This window comes from Perissodus microlepis, chromosome 12, assembly GCF_051167445.1.
Source record: "Perissodus microlepis isolate ML-2025 ecotype Zambia chromosome 12, ASM5116744v1, whole genome shotgun sequence".
NCBI classification, from domain to species: Eukaryota; Metazoa; Chordata; class Actinopteri; order Cichliformes; family Cichlidae; genus Perissodus; species Perissodus microlepis.
The window spans coordinates 22,750,000-22,767,080 of record NC_140472.1 but is presented as its reverse complement, the minus strand read 5'-3'; the positions used below and the strand labels follow the sequence as shown (position 1 = coordinate 22,767,080).

Here is a 17,081-nt window from a genome sequence, read left to right as displayed (position 1 = left end):
GTTTAGGACTTAAAGCCATTTTCTTCTATTTTCAGAGGTTTGAAAGTAGTTGGCCAAGATAACATAATTTGGTTTTGGTACTTGGATGAAAATGCTGGAGATCTAGAATCTGTGAATGTCACCAAGTGCTGTGTTTCCTCCTTGCAGAAGCTCTGCCAGGCTTTTGCTGCAGTTGCCTTCAGATCCTTGAGAAGCTTTTTCTCATTTCTATCAGAAGTTACACCTGATAGTGGCCATTGGTGGCCACTATCAGCCATGCATGCCTGTAGAATAACATGGTCTTGACCATGTTTGACAGATGATGTGACCTGCTTTGGATCAGCTGAGCTGTTCCTTTCCATCTCTATACTTTTCTCCTCCAATCATTCTGCTATAAATGAATCTTTCTGTCATCTGTCCAAAGATGTTTTTTTTTTTTTACTCCAGAACTAATCTGGCCTTCTTGTTCCTGAATGTAACTCGAGGTTTGAACACTGTTGTAAAGTCGCTGCATTTTCATTCATGAAGCTTTGTGTTGTTTGTAGACTTTGACAATGATACACATGTTACTGAGATGGTTAGATGTTATTAAGGTGTAATTTTTAATCATGGAAATAATTCTGTCATCATGCACTTTGTCTTCTGTGAGCTACCCAGGGCATTCGTTCTTTTTAAGAATGTACAGATTGTTTTTGCTATCTAAAATTGCTTTTTCAGCATATTTCACTTGCATCAACATCTCTCTGGCCCTCAAACTGAAAGTTAAGTGAAAAGCTATCAAATGGCAGTTTAACAACTTAAAAAACATTGGACTAACAACAGAACAGGTCTCACCTGTACTGCTTTTAAATTCTCCATTTACTTTGGAACTGCTGAAAATGGGGGACTATGTATAAAAATGGCTGAAATTCCCAAACAGTCAATATAATACTTTTGCCAAACCCTTTGAATTAAAGCAAAAAGTCACTTAAATCAGTTCAGTCACAGTGCACTTCAATCACATGTTGACTGCTTATTTTAAAATCCACCGTGGTGAGGTAAAATTACAAAATTGTCATTGTTCAAAGAAAGACTTGTGCAACTAACTCTGAGTATGCCATACAAGTATAGGCTATCAACATGTAACAGCAAAAACCAAACTTATAATGCTTTTTAATTGTATATCTTTCTATTTGTATTAGGGTGATTTGAAAATCTTAAGAAGAAACATTGAAGTCATAGCACACATGTTGCTGTAGATTTGCTGCTGGGCTAGTTAAAGCTAAAGTATATTTAAGTACTGTGGGTCGCTTGGAAGAAGCTGGACATGTAAGCATAGTAGAATGAAACAGTTGACATAAGGTTTAAATGAGAATGGCTAGAAGCTTGTTGGAGGCAGTTACTAATCACTAGGCGGAGGAGGATAAAGGCTAGGTGGCTACCTATTAAATTCAGTAGACAATACTGACAAAAGTAAAACTGAGTCTGTCCTGATTGAAAGAAATCACAGCTAGTGGCAGAAGATGTTTAGCTGGTTGCAACCCTCTCCTAGGTTGTTGGGGTTTTTTTTGGGTTTTTTCCCCTCGGGTGTGCAAATGTTAGTAAAATGGAAATGCAAATTTGTGCACATGTGCACACACAGCTGTACTCATAGGATTGTTTGCTTTTAGAGGGGATGTCCCCTGAAGCTCAGTCTGGATTGAGGGTTACTCAGTAGCAAAAGTGTGACTTAAGTGCGGTCTGCTGCATCGGGAAATGTACCCTTGCAGAGTTGCGTGTGCCTCGACTCGAGCGCAAGCATGCAAACAGCACCATTACCTCAACCTCTCTCTGCCTCTCTCTCTCTCTCTCTCTCTCTCTCCCCCTCCATACCGCTCTGTTTTCTCTTCTCTATTGTGTACACACTCCCCATCTCTCCCTCTCGCTCTCTCTCAAACAGTCACACATACTCGCGCTCTGCTCAGCTCTGAAGGATCAGTAGCTTATAAACTGGCTGCACTCAGCAGTCACTCTATGTAGGAAGAGGAAGAAAGGATAAATTGCTGTGACTGGATGGAACAGAATTCCTTTCTGGATTGAGTCATACTGGGCTGGGGCTTTTTAGTGAAGTGAGCCACCACAGGTTCACCGTTGGCTTTAGCCAGACAGAACCGGGCTGTTCTGTGCTCAAACCGACTGAATTATTTCAGAATTATTTCAGAATTATTTCAACTCTGGCTGGCTTGGTTTCACTGGACTGTGTTGAGTTTGCCTGCAGGCCTGGGGGATAAAGGGCTGGAATGGAATTCCCCTTTTTTTTTTTTTTACCTCCAAGATTTTGCATCACACCCTCCCTCTCTCCTGCTTTCGTGCTGCGCTCATCTTCTCCTTTGCACTTTCACAGCAGATATTCAGTGTTGCAGAGCAGACAAAGGCAGCAGCTCTCAGTCCTGTTCTTGTGCTTGCTCCTTTAAAGACAAAAAAGGAGTGGGGGATTTTTCTTCTATTTCCCCTCGCTTTTGCACAGAGGGAGCTGCTATCGTGACAAATTACCTGCAGAGCTTTTTGTAGTTTGTTATCCACAGGATTTTTGGATGTCATTTCTTTTTTTCCGCCTGCTTTTTTTTCTTTTCTTTTTTTTCTCTGCACATTACTAAACTCTGACTGTGACAAAGGAGCGGCACATATTTTACCTGTGTTTATTGCATTACGTCTGATTTATCTTGGCTGCCTTTACTATTCATTCATTTGGCTGGTAGTGGTGCTTTTTGTGGTGAAGCCGGGGTAGGCATGGCCCAGCAGGCAGGCATGGGGGTGACCCACCAGGACACCCTGGCAGTGCCCCCCATGCCGAAACACTCCGGCCTGAACGAAGACCTGGTGAAGATCCTGCGGGAGAACCTGCTGCAGCCGGAGAGGCCGCGAGGACACCGGCGATCGCCCTCCTCCATCTCCCCCCGCCTTTCTCCGCGCAACTCGCCGCGACTGCTTCGCCGCATGTTGCTCAACAACAACATCCACAAACAGAGGCGCTTCACTGTTGCACATACATGGTGAGGGCTAAACAGACAGGTGTTCAGTGTGCTGGCGGCTGTAGATGTGGAGCTGATAAATGGGAGGCTGATAAAGGGAATGTGTCTTGTTTGTTGTTTTTATCAGACAACATGTGGTCTAAACCACACCCGTGGCAAACTTTCAAGGTCGGAACTGTGTTTGTTGAGCGCTGTGTGCGCGGTGGGAGGCGGCAGTGTGATAAGCCATTTGTGTAATTAAACTTTGTTCGCGGTTCGACTTCAGTGCTTTTCCTCTTGCAGAAATGCCAGGTATGTGTGTGAGCGAATCCCCCTGTTAGCTTTTCTTCATGTCTAAACCCTCTTCCCACCTCTAGATAATGAGATCTTCCCTGCCTTTTCCTCACGGTAGTGCTTGTCCCCCTTACTTCTCTCATTCTCCAGTGTCCCTCTGCACTATGCAGCCCCCCCATCCGCCTTCCTGTGCTGTTGCTGCTTTTATCTCTCTGCGATGTATAGTCATGCAATATGTCACGAGATAAACCCCAAAGCTGCCTGTCTTGTTAGGTAATTCAAGGCAGGAGAAGCCATCCATCTCTATGTTTATTCCCTCCTGCTGTGGGTTTCTCTGCACACCTGCCTGCCTCCCTGCAGTTTTTGACTATTAATTAGTCTTCTCTTCCTGGCTGTCTATCAGCCTCTGTTGCATTTACCTCATCCCTTCCTTTCAAGTCGTTTCCAGTCTCCAGCCTCTCTCTCCCATTGCGCCTTTTCGCCTCCTCCCCACTCTCATTGTTTCTCCCCCTTAATCAATTTCACCCCCTCTGCTACACCCCGTCCCCTCCTCCTCCTCCTCCGCCTCACCCTCTCCATTTTTTGCGACTCATCTCTCTTTCTCTTCCCTCTCCATTTTTCTTCCATCTTTCTCCTGCCTCTTTCCTTCTTTCTTTTTCAGAATGTCTTCTGTCCCACTTCCTCTACTCTCAATCTCTTCAGTGATTTGTCTCCCTTCTGGCATTTGGATCTCGCTCATGATCAAAAACTCATATTCTCATAAAGAAAATCATATATCAGGATTTCTTTACTCCCCGATCTGCTATTTATTTCACCCTTTGATTCTACGTCAAGGTGTGTTTTATCCAGTCATCTGCCTTTCACTCTCCTTTATATTCTTTTGATTTTTATCATCATTTTTTTCTTTTTCTCTATTAATTTATAAATCTGCCATTATTGGTCATTTGTCTTGTGCCCTCTCTTCTTTTTCTTTGCTCTTTGTAGCCGATGGCACAGATACCTGATAAAAGATGTACAGTATCTCATGGCTTCTTGCTATTTTAGTGCAGCCTCCTGCGTGTTTGTACCATTTAAATTTTGTGAATTAATTATCCATGTGCAGATTCATACACTTTCTGCGTGTGTACATGCAAATGTGGGTGTCTGTATGTGATTATTAATTAAGCTTATGTAACATTCGACACCATCTCTCCCGAGTGCCACTCTAAAAAGGAAGCTATTTCTCGCTCTTCCATATTAAGAAGCAGAAATGTGTTTATTCTTGGATTGGATTTTTCTTTTTTTCCTAATTTTTTTCAAAATGACGCTCAGTCTTGTGGGGCTTGATCGGCTTGATTTTCCTAGAATGGTATATATCTTTAACAGGTGAAAGTACGAGAGGTGCAAAAAGAAAGGAAGTGACACTGGTGGCGTGATGAGTCATTTATTATAGATGAGAAAATAGCAGCGATGTTTAAAAAAACCCATCGTGACGAGTTAGCTGTTCTATTTTTGGTGACTGTCGCTCAACTGATTTTCTTACTTTGCTTAAGATTTATATGGAAAAGGTCTATCAGGAATTACTACACTCTTATTGTTAAGGAAGAGGAATTGTGAGAGTATTTTTTATTGTTATTGGAACATCCCATAAAAAGACCAGTATTGTCTGCACAGCCACACCCTGATGGAAATAAGGTCCCCTGCAACCCAATAAATATTGAATACCCATAAAATAACCACAAGCCTGAGAAATGGTCATGCAACATCCACAAATAGATATACTCTCCTGAGACTGATAAAAGAAACACAGAAGTGTTTCAGCTTAAACTGCACAAATAAAATGTGGATTATGACACAGAGGAGTAGAATCAGGTTGTGGCTTAAGCATCCGTCCTTCTTGTTTTTGCTTATTCAGTTCAGGATAGCAGTGGGGCCTAACCTATCCCATCATAGGGCGAGAGGTGAGGTACTCCCTGGGCAGATTGCCAGTCTGACACATAGAGACAAACAAGCATTGATGTTCGCAATGTAGAATCACGAGTTAGCCAAACATGCATGTGTTTGAACTCTGGGAGGAGGTCAGAAAACCTGGTGGGAACCCATGCAAGCACAGGGAGAATATGCAAACTCTGCACAGACAGCCCACAGCTGGGTGGTGGATTTGAACTCAGGACATTTTGCTGTAAGACACCACAGCGCTGTTTTTATATGTCCGTGTCTTTGAATAAAACACAAGCTCTGCAATGGATTGGCCATTGCTGAGACTCTCTGCCTTTGACAGTTGGGTTACCTGCAACCTGAGTAGGGTAATTAGGATGGATAGTTGGATGAATGAATGTTTAATTAGTTTCTTTCTTTCCCCCGATCCTGGTGAAGAAAACATCTCTGTCCTTGAAATGGAGAGACCAAATATGTTTGCTTCAGGGTGACTGTGTGGATCTGTGAAATGTGTATTTGGTTAGACACTGGTATTTGGATCATGACATTTGGGGTGAGAGAAGAACAAGAGCATGAAAGAAGAATGGCCACTTAATAACTAACTTGTTGGTCATGTACCTGTGTTGTGTCTTGACATTTGAAAAAAGGCAGCAAACAGAATATCAGACAGAGATAAAGAGAGTGTGGGAGGAAAGCAGAAGAATGGCTGTTTGTGTGTGCATGTGCGAGCCAGGGAACGGGAGAGAAACAATTTGTTTCTAAGAGGGAGACACCATAAAATGGCTGTGAGCGGTCCGGAGGTTGACAACTGCAGTGTAATTTACTCCAATCACCTCCTCATTGTTTTACAGCTGCAGGGAATCACAGACCACTGTGGTGTAAATCTGGTGACATACACAGTCCTCGGTGGCACCACTCCACACTTCATTAACAAGACAATCCTCCTCCACGGGCCGATTGGTATGATGTACAGCGTCGCTGTTCTTAGGGACTCGACATTGTGAAAACCATTCACAAATTGTTTTACAGTCACTTTGAGAACACTTTAGAGAATGTATCCCAAATGCTGATTGGCTTCTTTGTTCTGAGTGAATTTGATTGGCGTAATTATTTGCAAAGACATAAAAAAGGTATTATGGGGGATTTTATGGAATTTAATGGTTTACAGAGTTCCTTGAAAAAAGGGTTTGGCCTCATTTAATGGTGACACTTTTAAAGTCCCAGTTCTTGGGAAGATACAGCGATGATATAATAGAATTTTGAAAGAAGTAAATATTTGAGCTGGATTTCATTTAGCTGAGAGGATTTTAAGTAGAGTGCGGTAGTTCTTATTTAATTGTTGCCGGCATTATCGCAACCTAAGCTGCAGGAGTACCTCCAACAGCAGCAGACGCATTAGTGTGGCTTTCTTTATGGAATTAGGTAGTATCTACAAAATGGGGTGTGCTGACAACAGACTTAAGACTCAGATTGGCACTGTGCCCTGCAATAAAGGGATGTATTACTTTGAGAGCCACCAGAGTCAGTTGGGGGGGTGGGGGGTGATTGGTTTAATCGGAGAGCAGTTGCCAAATTAAATGTATGTGGGGGTTTTTTGTGTTTTTTTGTTGCATATGGACACATTGATCACCAAGAGGCTTCTCTACCATTTTGGTTGTGCGATACAGCGTGACCGGAGGTTAATCGCTTTCAAGAGTCACGTCCCATGTCCTGACACTGCGCTTGCAGACCCCCGCAATGGCTATGGTTGAAATGTGCCTGTGCTCTCTCTGAGGTGCTCGTCAATATCCCTTCTCAGCTCTTCTGCTGAAGAGTGCACACAAAGGGAGCGTCGAACGGTGTGCTCTCACCTTCGAGTGACAGACACACTCACGACTCTTTTTTTGCATTCTCTCCACCAGAATATCTCTGATGATATCCTGTTTTCAACTTTCCTCCTCACTGACCCTGAGGTATTTTTAATGCTGTTGCACAACACCGTCTGATGCTGCATTGCAACAGTGTAAGTGTCTCTTTATGTAAGAGGAGAGTGGGGTTTCAGCGAGGGGAGAACAGGTGGCTTTAGCTGGTGGTGCTGATGCCGGGGTTTCTTCCCCCTGCTGAGTGGTCCGACTGCGGGGGTTTAGGTGGGGATAGCGGTTGGACTGTTGAGGAGAGATGGATGTCGAATTGATGGATGCGTGATTGATGTGTGGATAAATGCGGTAAGGGTGGTATGGAGGGAGGGAGGCAAGGTAGAAGAGAGGAAGAGCGTGGGAGTAGAGGACCTGAAGCTAAACACAGTGGTGCTAATCTAGGCAGAGCATGACTCTCTTCACTTCACTTCTCACTTGGTTATATCATCTCTCTTTGTCTGTCTGTCTTGCTTTCTCTCCCTCACTATTCATTATTTATTTATTTATTTTTTCATTTTTATCTTAACGCGGCTGACAAACTTCCTACAGTAATTGTTGGTCAAGGTTTCACTTTTTTGTTCACAACTTATCCGTACAGCTTAACAGCCTTATGACTCATAGCTGGCGATGGTTGGAGTCTAACAAAACATGCATTTCTTTTTTAAAGAATTAGTTTGACAGTAGCTCCAGCTAGTCAGTGCTTCGGGCGTGAAACCTTCAATTTTTTGTTTTGTATCGATAAAACAACACCGTGTATAATGTGTTATGTAAGACGCGCTGGTAGGCAGATATGCTGAGGCGCAGTATCCAGCTAATGGCAATAGTTTTATATTTACTATACAGACATGAGAGATGCATCGCTCCTGTGAGCCAGCTCTGCCAGAAAATGGATACGTGAAAGCATATTTCTCAAAACGAACAGGTTAATTTAGCAAAGTTTTCAAACAAGAGGCTTGTCATGCTTGATTTGTTGTGGATATTAATGCTAAAATCATCTGTTTACTATCTGAAATAACACCAAAGCAAACTGCAGATAATGTGGCATCCTCTGACTTTTCCTTGTCTGGCATGATAATATCCAATTCATACTTCACACATTCCTAACAAATTTTGTTTTAAAGATGTAGCTTCTACCTTCGATTCGTTTTTTTAGCTCGCAGCTTTCATCCCGCTGTGCAGTAAGATGGATTCTACAGGTTTTATCAGCCCAAACACCGCTCCCCTCTCAGGAGAATAAAGCGCCTGTGATTTGCATACATATGAGCATTTGAGCAATGCTGCTGTGGCTACTCTGCTAACAGTCTTGGCTGCACAACACATCGGCACAGTGCAGGCTTTTCATTTCATCACCAGTCAGATTTAGAACAATCAATAGCATGTACACGACTCCCATGGATTCACTCAAACGTACACAAATAGATATGTGCATGCTTATTCTGTGTCATTCTCTCACTGTCAGAGATTAGACAGGACCCCGGTTATATGACTCAGCTTTGACTTTGTATTCTGAGGTAGTGGCCGAGTCAGTGTTGGCTGAGATGAATAAGAAACCCAAGATTATATAACTGTGTGACAGAGAGAGACTGTGAAAGAGGCAACGATAAGTACGGCACAGAGTGATGATTTTTTATGTTTTATACACTGTATTTTATAACTTACCAGAAATAATATTTTACTAATGAAATGCCCTCTAGAAAAGCAGTAATCTCATCATCCCATTTCCTGTACAGTTTTAGAACATAACTGCATTGTTTGAGAAATTATTAATACGTCAGTGGCTCATTGCCTCAGTATAAATAGAATTGGTCACTCTGTGCTATCAGCTGACCTGGAGTAACTGCAGAGTGGCCATTCATTAAACAGATTACAGGAAGGCTTTTCGGCAAAGTGACCTTTGCCTATAACCACCTACCTGACTTGCTGCTGAACACATAATACAAATGTTCTTAAATTTTTTTATTTTGTATCGGGAATCACTGCTTTATGAAATGCCAAATTAGTATTCAGAGAGATCTTTTGAGGCTACAAAATAAATTCTAGTCAGGTAATCTGAGCCGGACTGCCTGATCTTGGGTCAGGTACAGGTTGAACTGTGCAATTTAGTTTTATGATCAACATGAATACTTGCCGAGAGGATGTGATAAAGTAGAAAGTGATACACTGAGAGAATTGCAGTAATAATAATTAGTTTAGTCTGGACTTTTTTCGGCCCCACGTGTGGGGAATGCAGCCAATGCAGGTTAGGGTATGAATGACCAAAGGAAACCCAGGATGTGAAACTAACGTCAATAAAGGGCTTTTTTGAAGGGAAAGTAAACAAAAGGAATTTGATGATGCTATCGTGCTGACCATTATTTCACAGAAACTGAAATTGAATTCTTGTTTTGTAGTTGATGATTTATTGTGGGCAGCAAACTGTTTTCAGCTTCTGAAATGGGGCGTGTCAGTGAAAGGTTTGAGAGCCACCATAGCGTAACGCTAATTATTTACTTAAGGCTGAAGTTGATGGCTCAGTCATACAAGAGTGAAAATAGGTTGGCAACCTCCTTACAACAAAATGAGTTGTTGCCTGTGGGTTACATTTAATTTTTTTTTCTCATTTCATAACTGATTGGAAGTTGTTGCAGTGACAAATCGGTCACCCAACCTCAATCTCTGGGTGACCTCCTTCAATCGCAAGATAATTGCATAGATCGCTTTGTGGGAAGCAACCTGTCTCCAAACAATCCAAGTCAGTCCAAGTCCAAGTCAGACTGACTGCAGTCTTGCCGGCACATTCCAATTAGTCACAGTTAGTCTTCACCAGTGAGTGCAATTTGTCTGCAGAGTGTTGTTTTACAGTAGGAGACTTGACATAACTGGTTATATTTCCATATAATAGCAAGGTTGTTGAGCGCCTATATTTTTTCAGTTAAATTATTGTCTTGCAGCATCTGCATCGTTTTCTTTGGTGGAACTTCTGTTCCAAATCTGTGATCTGGACTTTGAAGTGACTAATGTGAATTTCTGTTTAATATGATTTTCTTTCATTTTGCTGATTTTCTGCAATTAGTCAAAAAAAGAAAGAAAAAAGAAAAATGGCGTGCTTAACTTCAAACAATTAAATAATCAAAATGCCAAATTGTTAATATTGACTTTGAAACTCGAATTTCAAAATGACATTATATGTTATATAATGTATTCAATATTTCATGGCAATAATAAAAAAGCGCATGTGTTGCCTCAGCATTTCTGATGCATGTACGAGCGCAACCTGCAATAAAGCACCAACTGGACCTAATTCATGATGGTCAAAGGTGGCAACAATCACATTAACAGAAGTAGACTGTGAAAGTATTTTAAAAGTAAAAATGTTAAATTCTCTTTCTTCTGTAAGTTTTGCTAATTTTAGCTGTTTCAGTAATCACTGTACTGTCACAAACAGATTGGATGTAACCGCCCCATTCACTTGGAAACAGACTGACTCTTATTGCTGTTTAGCACTTGAAGCACCAATGCTGCTTAGAAGATAGCAACTGATTGAGAATGGTTGCAGGGCTGGTCCTCATTTAAAGACAGTGAGATCACAAGTTCATTGTCCCCAGCCCCATTCACCTCTTGCCCTTTTTTAAATATTGAAATAAGTGGATACGTCTATATTTGTCCACCTGAGCCTTTCCAAGCTTCTGTGAGTTCCCATTGCCCTCGGTCCCCTTCCTTCACTTTCCACGTTTTTTTACATCAAGGCAGAATTCAGTGCCAGCATTAATAAGGTTCACATCTATTACATGCAAAATTTCTATACGGCTATAGAAATATGGCTCTGAAAACCAAAAGAGATTGACACTGCTTCAGATTCTGCTTGCTGATGTGTATTTTCAGCCCTTAAAAGTCATGATGCCAGGCTAAACATTGTAATTTCCCTGAAGCACAGTTAGCCGCAGGTCTACAGTGATCCGTAATGAAGGGGGGGTTATGTGCATATTGATAATTATTTGAATCCAACAGGTCCAGACACATGAAGGTGTTTTAGCAGCTGTTACTGCACTACCAGATTTAATTAAACGATGACCAGAATTAATCTGCATTGAAGAGGCCACAGCTGCGGGGGCTTCATCAAAGGCCTTTTGATATGTTGATGTGTTTTTGATTCAACCAAATTACTGAAAGATTCTGCCTGTGCTTGGTCCGACATGTCAGCCATTCATATGCTTTTGTTTTCATCTTGTTTTGTGCAGTCTGCATCTATCTACCTCTAGATTGATCGGCGTATCCACGTCAGAGTCTACATGTTGGACATTGCCGTTCTCACCCACTGCCCCTTTAACGCCTTCCCACTTGTTTTCTTTAAGGTTTTTTTGCCGCACCTTCATTATCTTTTTGAGCCGTGTTATATTTCGGTTGATTTCACCATCTGAACTTCGACTTGAATGCTAAGGGAGAATTCAGCCGCTGATGAGGGGGCTGTACTGATAACTGCAGCTGCACCAGGGCCTCACCAGAATAGCCTGAGGACTGAGAGCCTTGAGAAGAGGAGTGGCGATGTAAGGGGAAGCTGTTAATCGCTTTGAGTATCTTTGTAACAGATTGCAGATGGCCGTGCACTCTTTTAGGCGTATCTGATGCAGCTACTGTGTAGGTTGAGAGGTGCTGGCTAAATTTCCATCTCTTTCACAGCTCCATTCCCACCACAGTCGAAACATTCCTAAATGTAACAAGAGGGGAGGAAAAAAAAGAGAGAGAAGATTTTCAAAACTCAAAGAGACACTTCAATGTGGCCTAAAGCTTCCTTTATCATTTTTCTTTGAGAGAGCCTTATTAGCTTGAGGTGAGATCCATTAATGATGCATGGATGTGGTAAATCCATTGGTCATGTGTGATTATAGTTGGCAGGCTCAGCTCATTAAACAATAATTGAAAGTAGCACCCTCTCCATTCATAATGCCCATTTTCTCGACTTAGAAACCATTAGTTTAAGGTCTTCTTTTTGTTCAGGTCAACTCACCTCTTCAAAAGAATATTGAACCTGCACACTAGTTGTATGATAGATAGAAAAGTTCTCTAATATTTGGATTTGAGAGGCAGAAAAGTTTGTCCATGTTATATTTGGAAAACATGTCAAGATGGTTGAAACAGTCTGGTTTTGGTTTATCAGCATATTATTAAGACGCAGATCTTTTGGGGATTGCATGTGACCTAAAAATCAAATGTGGAGCTTTGAAAACCAGTTGTGAATAAGGCGGCAGCTGAAAGTAGCTCTAGATATTGTAACATCTGCAAAAAAAAGCTGCTTTGGTTTGACACCGTGAGCTGCGCGTACACTGGACGCTCGTTGCACATCACTTTGAAACTGATGGCTGGTTGCTTATACATATCCTGGGCACCGGTTGCTAGGTGACCCTCTAATGTACTTACTTTAATGCCAATCAACAGTGTTGTTCACTCTCGCTGGTAGATGCTTCAGTGGCTCGCCTGAAGTTTATCTCATAACTCAACCACTTCGCAGTTGCCAAATATCATTCACTTTCTGTGGTCTCACGAATCACTTCTGGTATTTATGAAGAGGGCTGCTGAGCGATAACGATTGCACAGACATCTGGTAAAACATTGGGGGTATAAATATAAATGGGGGGAAAAAGTTGGGCAAATTTTTTACCTTTTTTCTGCATTTTTTTTTTCTACAATGTGCTCTTTCACTCTTCATTTTGCTTAGGTTGGCACTCACATAATAGTCATCTTGTCTGTATCAGACTTTTAAGACCTGGTTTGATATTTAAAAAATGCAGACATGAGCTCACGGTGTTGTACAGCTTCTATTACCTGATCAGTTATCTCCAGTCTGATCCTGTTGAATTCAATCCATTTCACTTCGCTCCAGTCTTCAGTGGTCTTATATATTGACAGGGAAAACTGGCATTTCTAGGTTGATCCCTAATCCTGTTGGTGAAACACCTTTGTGACCCGGTCATTTTCTTTCACCTTTTCCTTTTTATCTACCCGAATTGGGCCTTGGTCCACCTCTAGCAGTTCTAATGAGGTGCGTGTCCAATTAAGATGCAGCTGCCTCCTGTGTTGTGAGAGCCATTCTGTTATTGATGTCATCCCTTGATCATTTTTCACAGCTGCTTCCAATATCCTGCTCTTTATGAGAGCCTGTTTTCATCTTTTATGTGCTAGCATTTGTGTGCATATGTGTGCAAATATAGACTGTGCAAATACATCTGGTGGCTTTGTGTTTGTGCAATATGTATACGTGCATATTCAAATTTCTGTGTGCGCGTCTTCCTGCGTGCATCCTTTTTAAAACACTTTCTTGTGTGTGTGTGTATGTGTGTACTTGTCGGTGTTGGTTCCTATCCTGATTACCAGTCTTCCGCTGCCTGTCTGACCACTAGGGTTGTCTGCTTTGATTGCATTGATTTAGTGCCCGCTGCATGCTGTAATGAAAGATGAAAAATGAACAGCATGCTCTGACTATGAGGTAATTGGCCTGCACCTTGCTTCTCATCGCTCTCATGAGACTGAGGGTGAGGATGTTAGGAGACATTAGTGTGTGAGGGAATCATGCGAGTGCTGCTTTGTGCGAGCATTTCTGTCTTTTGCTTTTTGGGGGCGGGGGTAATAGGAAACATTTAAGGCTTGTGATCTTCATGCTTCTGTGGGATTTTAGTGGCAAGAGCATGAAAATTGGACGTGTGTTCTGACAGCCCGTGTTCTCATTTTGCGTGAAAATGTTGCTCATGCATTGCTAACACTATAGCACACAGTTGGCTGTCTATTAAGCACACGTGGCTAAACAGGGTACCGTCTTATGCAGCTTTCTTGCAATAAATTGCACTTTCATGAACAGAAATTTTTTGCAGGGCTCTACTATATTTCAGTTGAATTTCAATTGGTTTTAGTTCTCCACCCAATTATGTGGTGAAGGCTGGATGCAGTAGGTGGGATTCACTGCAGGACTGTTTTATTGGACTGCATTAGTTTTAGCTAGTTCTACATAATGGGTGTTTGTGTGTGTGTGTGTGTTTTGTGGAAAGCAGCACCATAAAAAAGAAGCTGATATTTGCATTGCAGAGCCACTTTGCTGTGTGGGCCAGATGCTTGACTGGCAGGATTGTCTGTGAGTGAGCAGATGGTTTGGAAGAATAAGTCTCGTCAGAAAGTGGATGGCGGCCATGCGATGATCACTCTCACAGCAGACACTAGCTTTCGCATCCAGATTTCTGTCTTTGATTTGGTTTGGAAACAAAACACTTTGGTTAAGGTCAGGTAAATCTAACTGGTCTGAATGTGAGTCACTGACCTTTTTTTTTTTCAAAGCAGAACAAAATAATTTCATCGCTTTTATCAGTGCACATTTGGTAAATGGACTGGTTGTTATATAGCACTTTTTCACTATTTAAGCACTCTGTACAACATGCCTCATTCAAACACTTTTTTTTCTACACTAAATAGTTTGTTTTTTTTATCTGGCATTCACATACAGTCATACTCTAATGAACGCATCTTGCCTGAGGACACTTTGGCATACAGACTACAACAGTCAGGAATCAAACCACCAACCTTCCAATTAGCAGATGACTAGCTCTACTTCCTGAGCTAAAGTCACCCCTAAGACAAGACTCACCCATAGTTTACTACAAAGTACTTCAGCAGAAAAAATGTGTTATGTGTGATTGTCTCACTAAGGTCTCAGCCACACAGGCCTAGGAACTGGTTCATGGCCCCGGCAATCCTCTGGTTGCTAAGGAAAGATGTTTATTCACTGACCGATTGGTGAGAATTGCTGCTGCTGGGTGAAATCTGTGACAAAGAGGCTGCTGCATCACAAACCTTCTTGTTTTTGTCTTCAAAAACTCACAAACTAACCAGCTAAATGAGTTGAAGCGGTTTGATGTTAAAGTAAAAGTTTTTCTGTTGAAACCAACATATTTTTAAAGACGCAACTTTTACTTTGAAAGGGATCAGTCACCGTTCCTGGTTTGCATATCCTTCTTTAAATTATCAAAGAGGCTAGGTGGTGAGAATTTGCAGTCAAATTGGTGTCTAGCATTTTGCAGATACCCACTAAAGCAACTGGAAAGAGGATTTTCAGTCAGCACTGCATACCTCTTTGTGGCCAATAGCAAACAACCGCTCACCAAATGGTCAGGTATTACACACCTTTCCCTAGCGACCAGTGGTTGCCATGGGCTCACCTTCCAGTCACTAGCCCTGCGTGACTGGGGCTTGAGTAATTTCACAGGGACTGCCGGGAAACCTCCAGCAGCCACTTGAATTTGGCTGGGGAATACATATGTCTAATCGCTTAGTAAATAATATATTTGCAATCTAGTAAAGCTAACAATATTTCATCATTGCAGTAAAAGAAAATGAATGCTGCGTGCTATCTAATAAATGTCGACATTTGTGAATACATTGTAGACCCAGCTCCGTGCATTGTGTCCAGCTACATTAACTAGCCTTTGTGCTGGGTTTTAGGGAGTGCCCGACTAATGGCCTGGAGGGAAAAGATTAGTTCAGGGTGCTTAGAACTGATCTCAGCCCCCCAACAGCTTCAAATGGATGCTCATTGCAACTGTCAAACCACAGGAGAGTGAAAAAATGGTGTATAGCATATGTAAGATAAAAGCTGGTGGGTGGGCAGGTTTTAGACATTTTAGTCCCTATTTCACCGTGAAATTTTTCAAATTTAAAGCCAACCATATTCACAAATTTTACAATAGGTACTCAGCATAATAAGTTGCTTGACATAGCATTACTCTCAGTTGCTCAGTAAACCTAGCTTGGATTGTATACAGCAGACTCTTATTACCTCTTAGTAGATGGCGCAGTAAACTGAAAAATGTCTGCTCTTCAGTCTCAAAGGCTCACTTGCTTGGCAACACACAGTGCAGTAATGCCCACACACAGTGTAAACAGGGAAACAGGAAACACACTGGAAAATAGTTACATCACACTTCCCCCACAGCACACAAAAGCACACGGACACACTCATACGCACAAACTCCAAAAGTCTGCAGGTTTACTTCAGCCAAATATACTTTTTTTTTTGGAGGTGTCAGACACGAGTGTTTCCCTCCCTGTTAACATGCTTTCAGGATCTTGTAACGCAGGATATGTAAATGCTGTCACACTAATGAGATATATTTGTGATACAAGCTGTTAGCCTTGCTTTTAGCTCGTCGTCAGTTCATGCGGTGAATTTTTTGAAAAGGTTTTTATTAATTCAGTGCTGTTTGTAGGTGGAAATGGTCAGGCAACATCCACTTCAGACAGATGAATGACAAGAGAATTACAAATTACCTCTGATCAGACGGCTAGTATAAATACAAAGGATAGTGCAGTGAGTTAATGCTGCCTCGTAATGCAGATAAGTGTTGGGTTTTTTTAATCAAAAGCTATCCGCACGGTTTGATGAGCACAGTCGCTGTTTAAGGCTTTGAAAGTATAAAATCATTTCTGCAGAAAAAGCTTTGTTAGTCATGTGTGCGTACTGTACTGTAGATAAGTCTGATTAAACACTGCAATCTGCAGCAGTGCAACAGGAACCTCTTCTGTTCAAAACATCCTCTCCTGGCTTCAGCATAGGAAGATTTGGAAGCCTGCATTCACTGATGGTTGCTGAATGTGGTCCTCCTCCAAGTACCTAAACTTCCATGACTTTTTGTGCTGTTCCTGGAAAACCTTCATCTCTTTCCTTGGACTACATGTAGCAAGCTTAGAAAGTTGGGAGGCCTTAAAAAAAAAACACACCAAAAAAATAAAACAGATGGTCAACTTTTTCCGTGCTGTAAATTAATTTTGCTGCACAATCGTGTTGGTTCTGCTGCTCTAATATTTGAATACACTGTGGCATTAGGCTGTGTTGTTTGCTGATCCCAGCAAACAATGGTTTCATCAATATAATACTGCAATATCAATATAATATTGCAGCATTAGACTGACTTTAAAAGATAAAAAAAAAATCATTTTGCTTAGAGTGAATACAAATGTCTTTTATATCAGTTAGTAAGCTAGCTAACAATGAGGGATCACAGGTCGGTGT

General features: G+C 41.6%; 1 protein-coding gene across 3 annotated transcripts in view; it reads left to right on the top strand.

Moving 5' to 3' along the window:
* The window catches only part of pde4d (phosphodiesterase 4D, cAMP-specific), a 211,326-nt gene that overhangs the window by 106,760 nt on the left and 87,485 nt on the right, over positions 1-17,081 (top strand). The window contains exon 1 of one of the 3 annotated variants that reach the window (XM_084947257.1): positions 1,860-2,990. The exons of the other annotated variants lie outside the window; for them this stretch is intronic. Coding sequence (XP_084803383.1) covers positions 2,728-2,990 — 263 coding nt within the window. The 5' untranslated portion in view covers positions 1,860-2,727. Of the gene's footprint in view, positions 1-1,859; positions 2,991-17,081 lie in introns of those variants that run through there. 3 annotated transcript variants of the gene reach the window in all.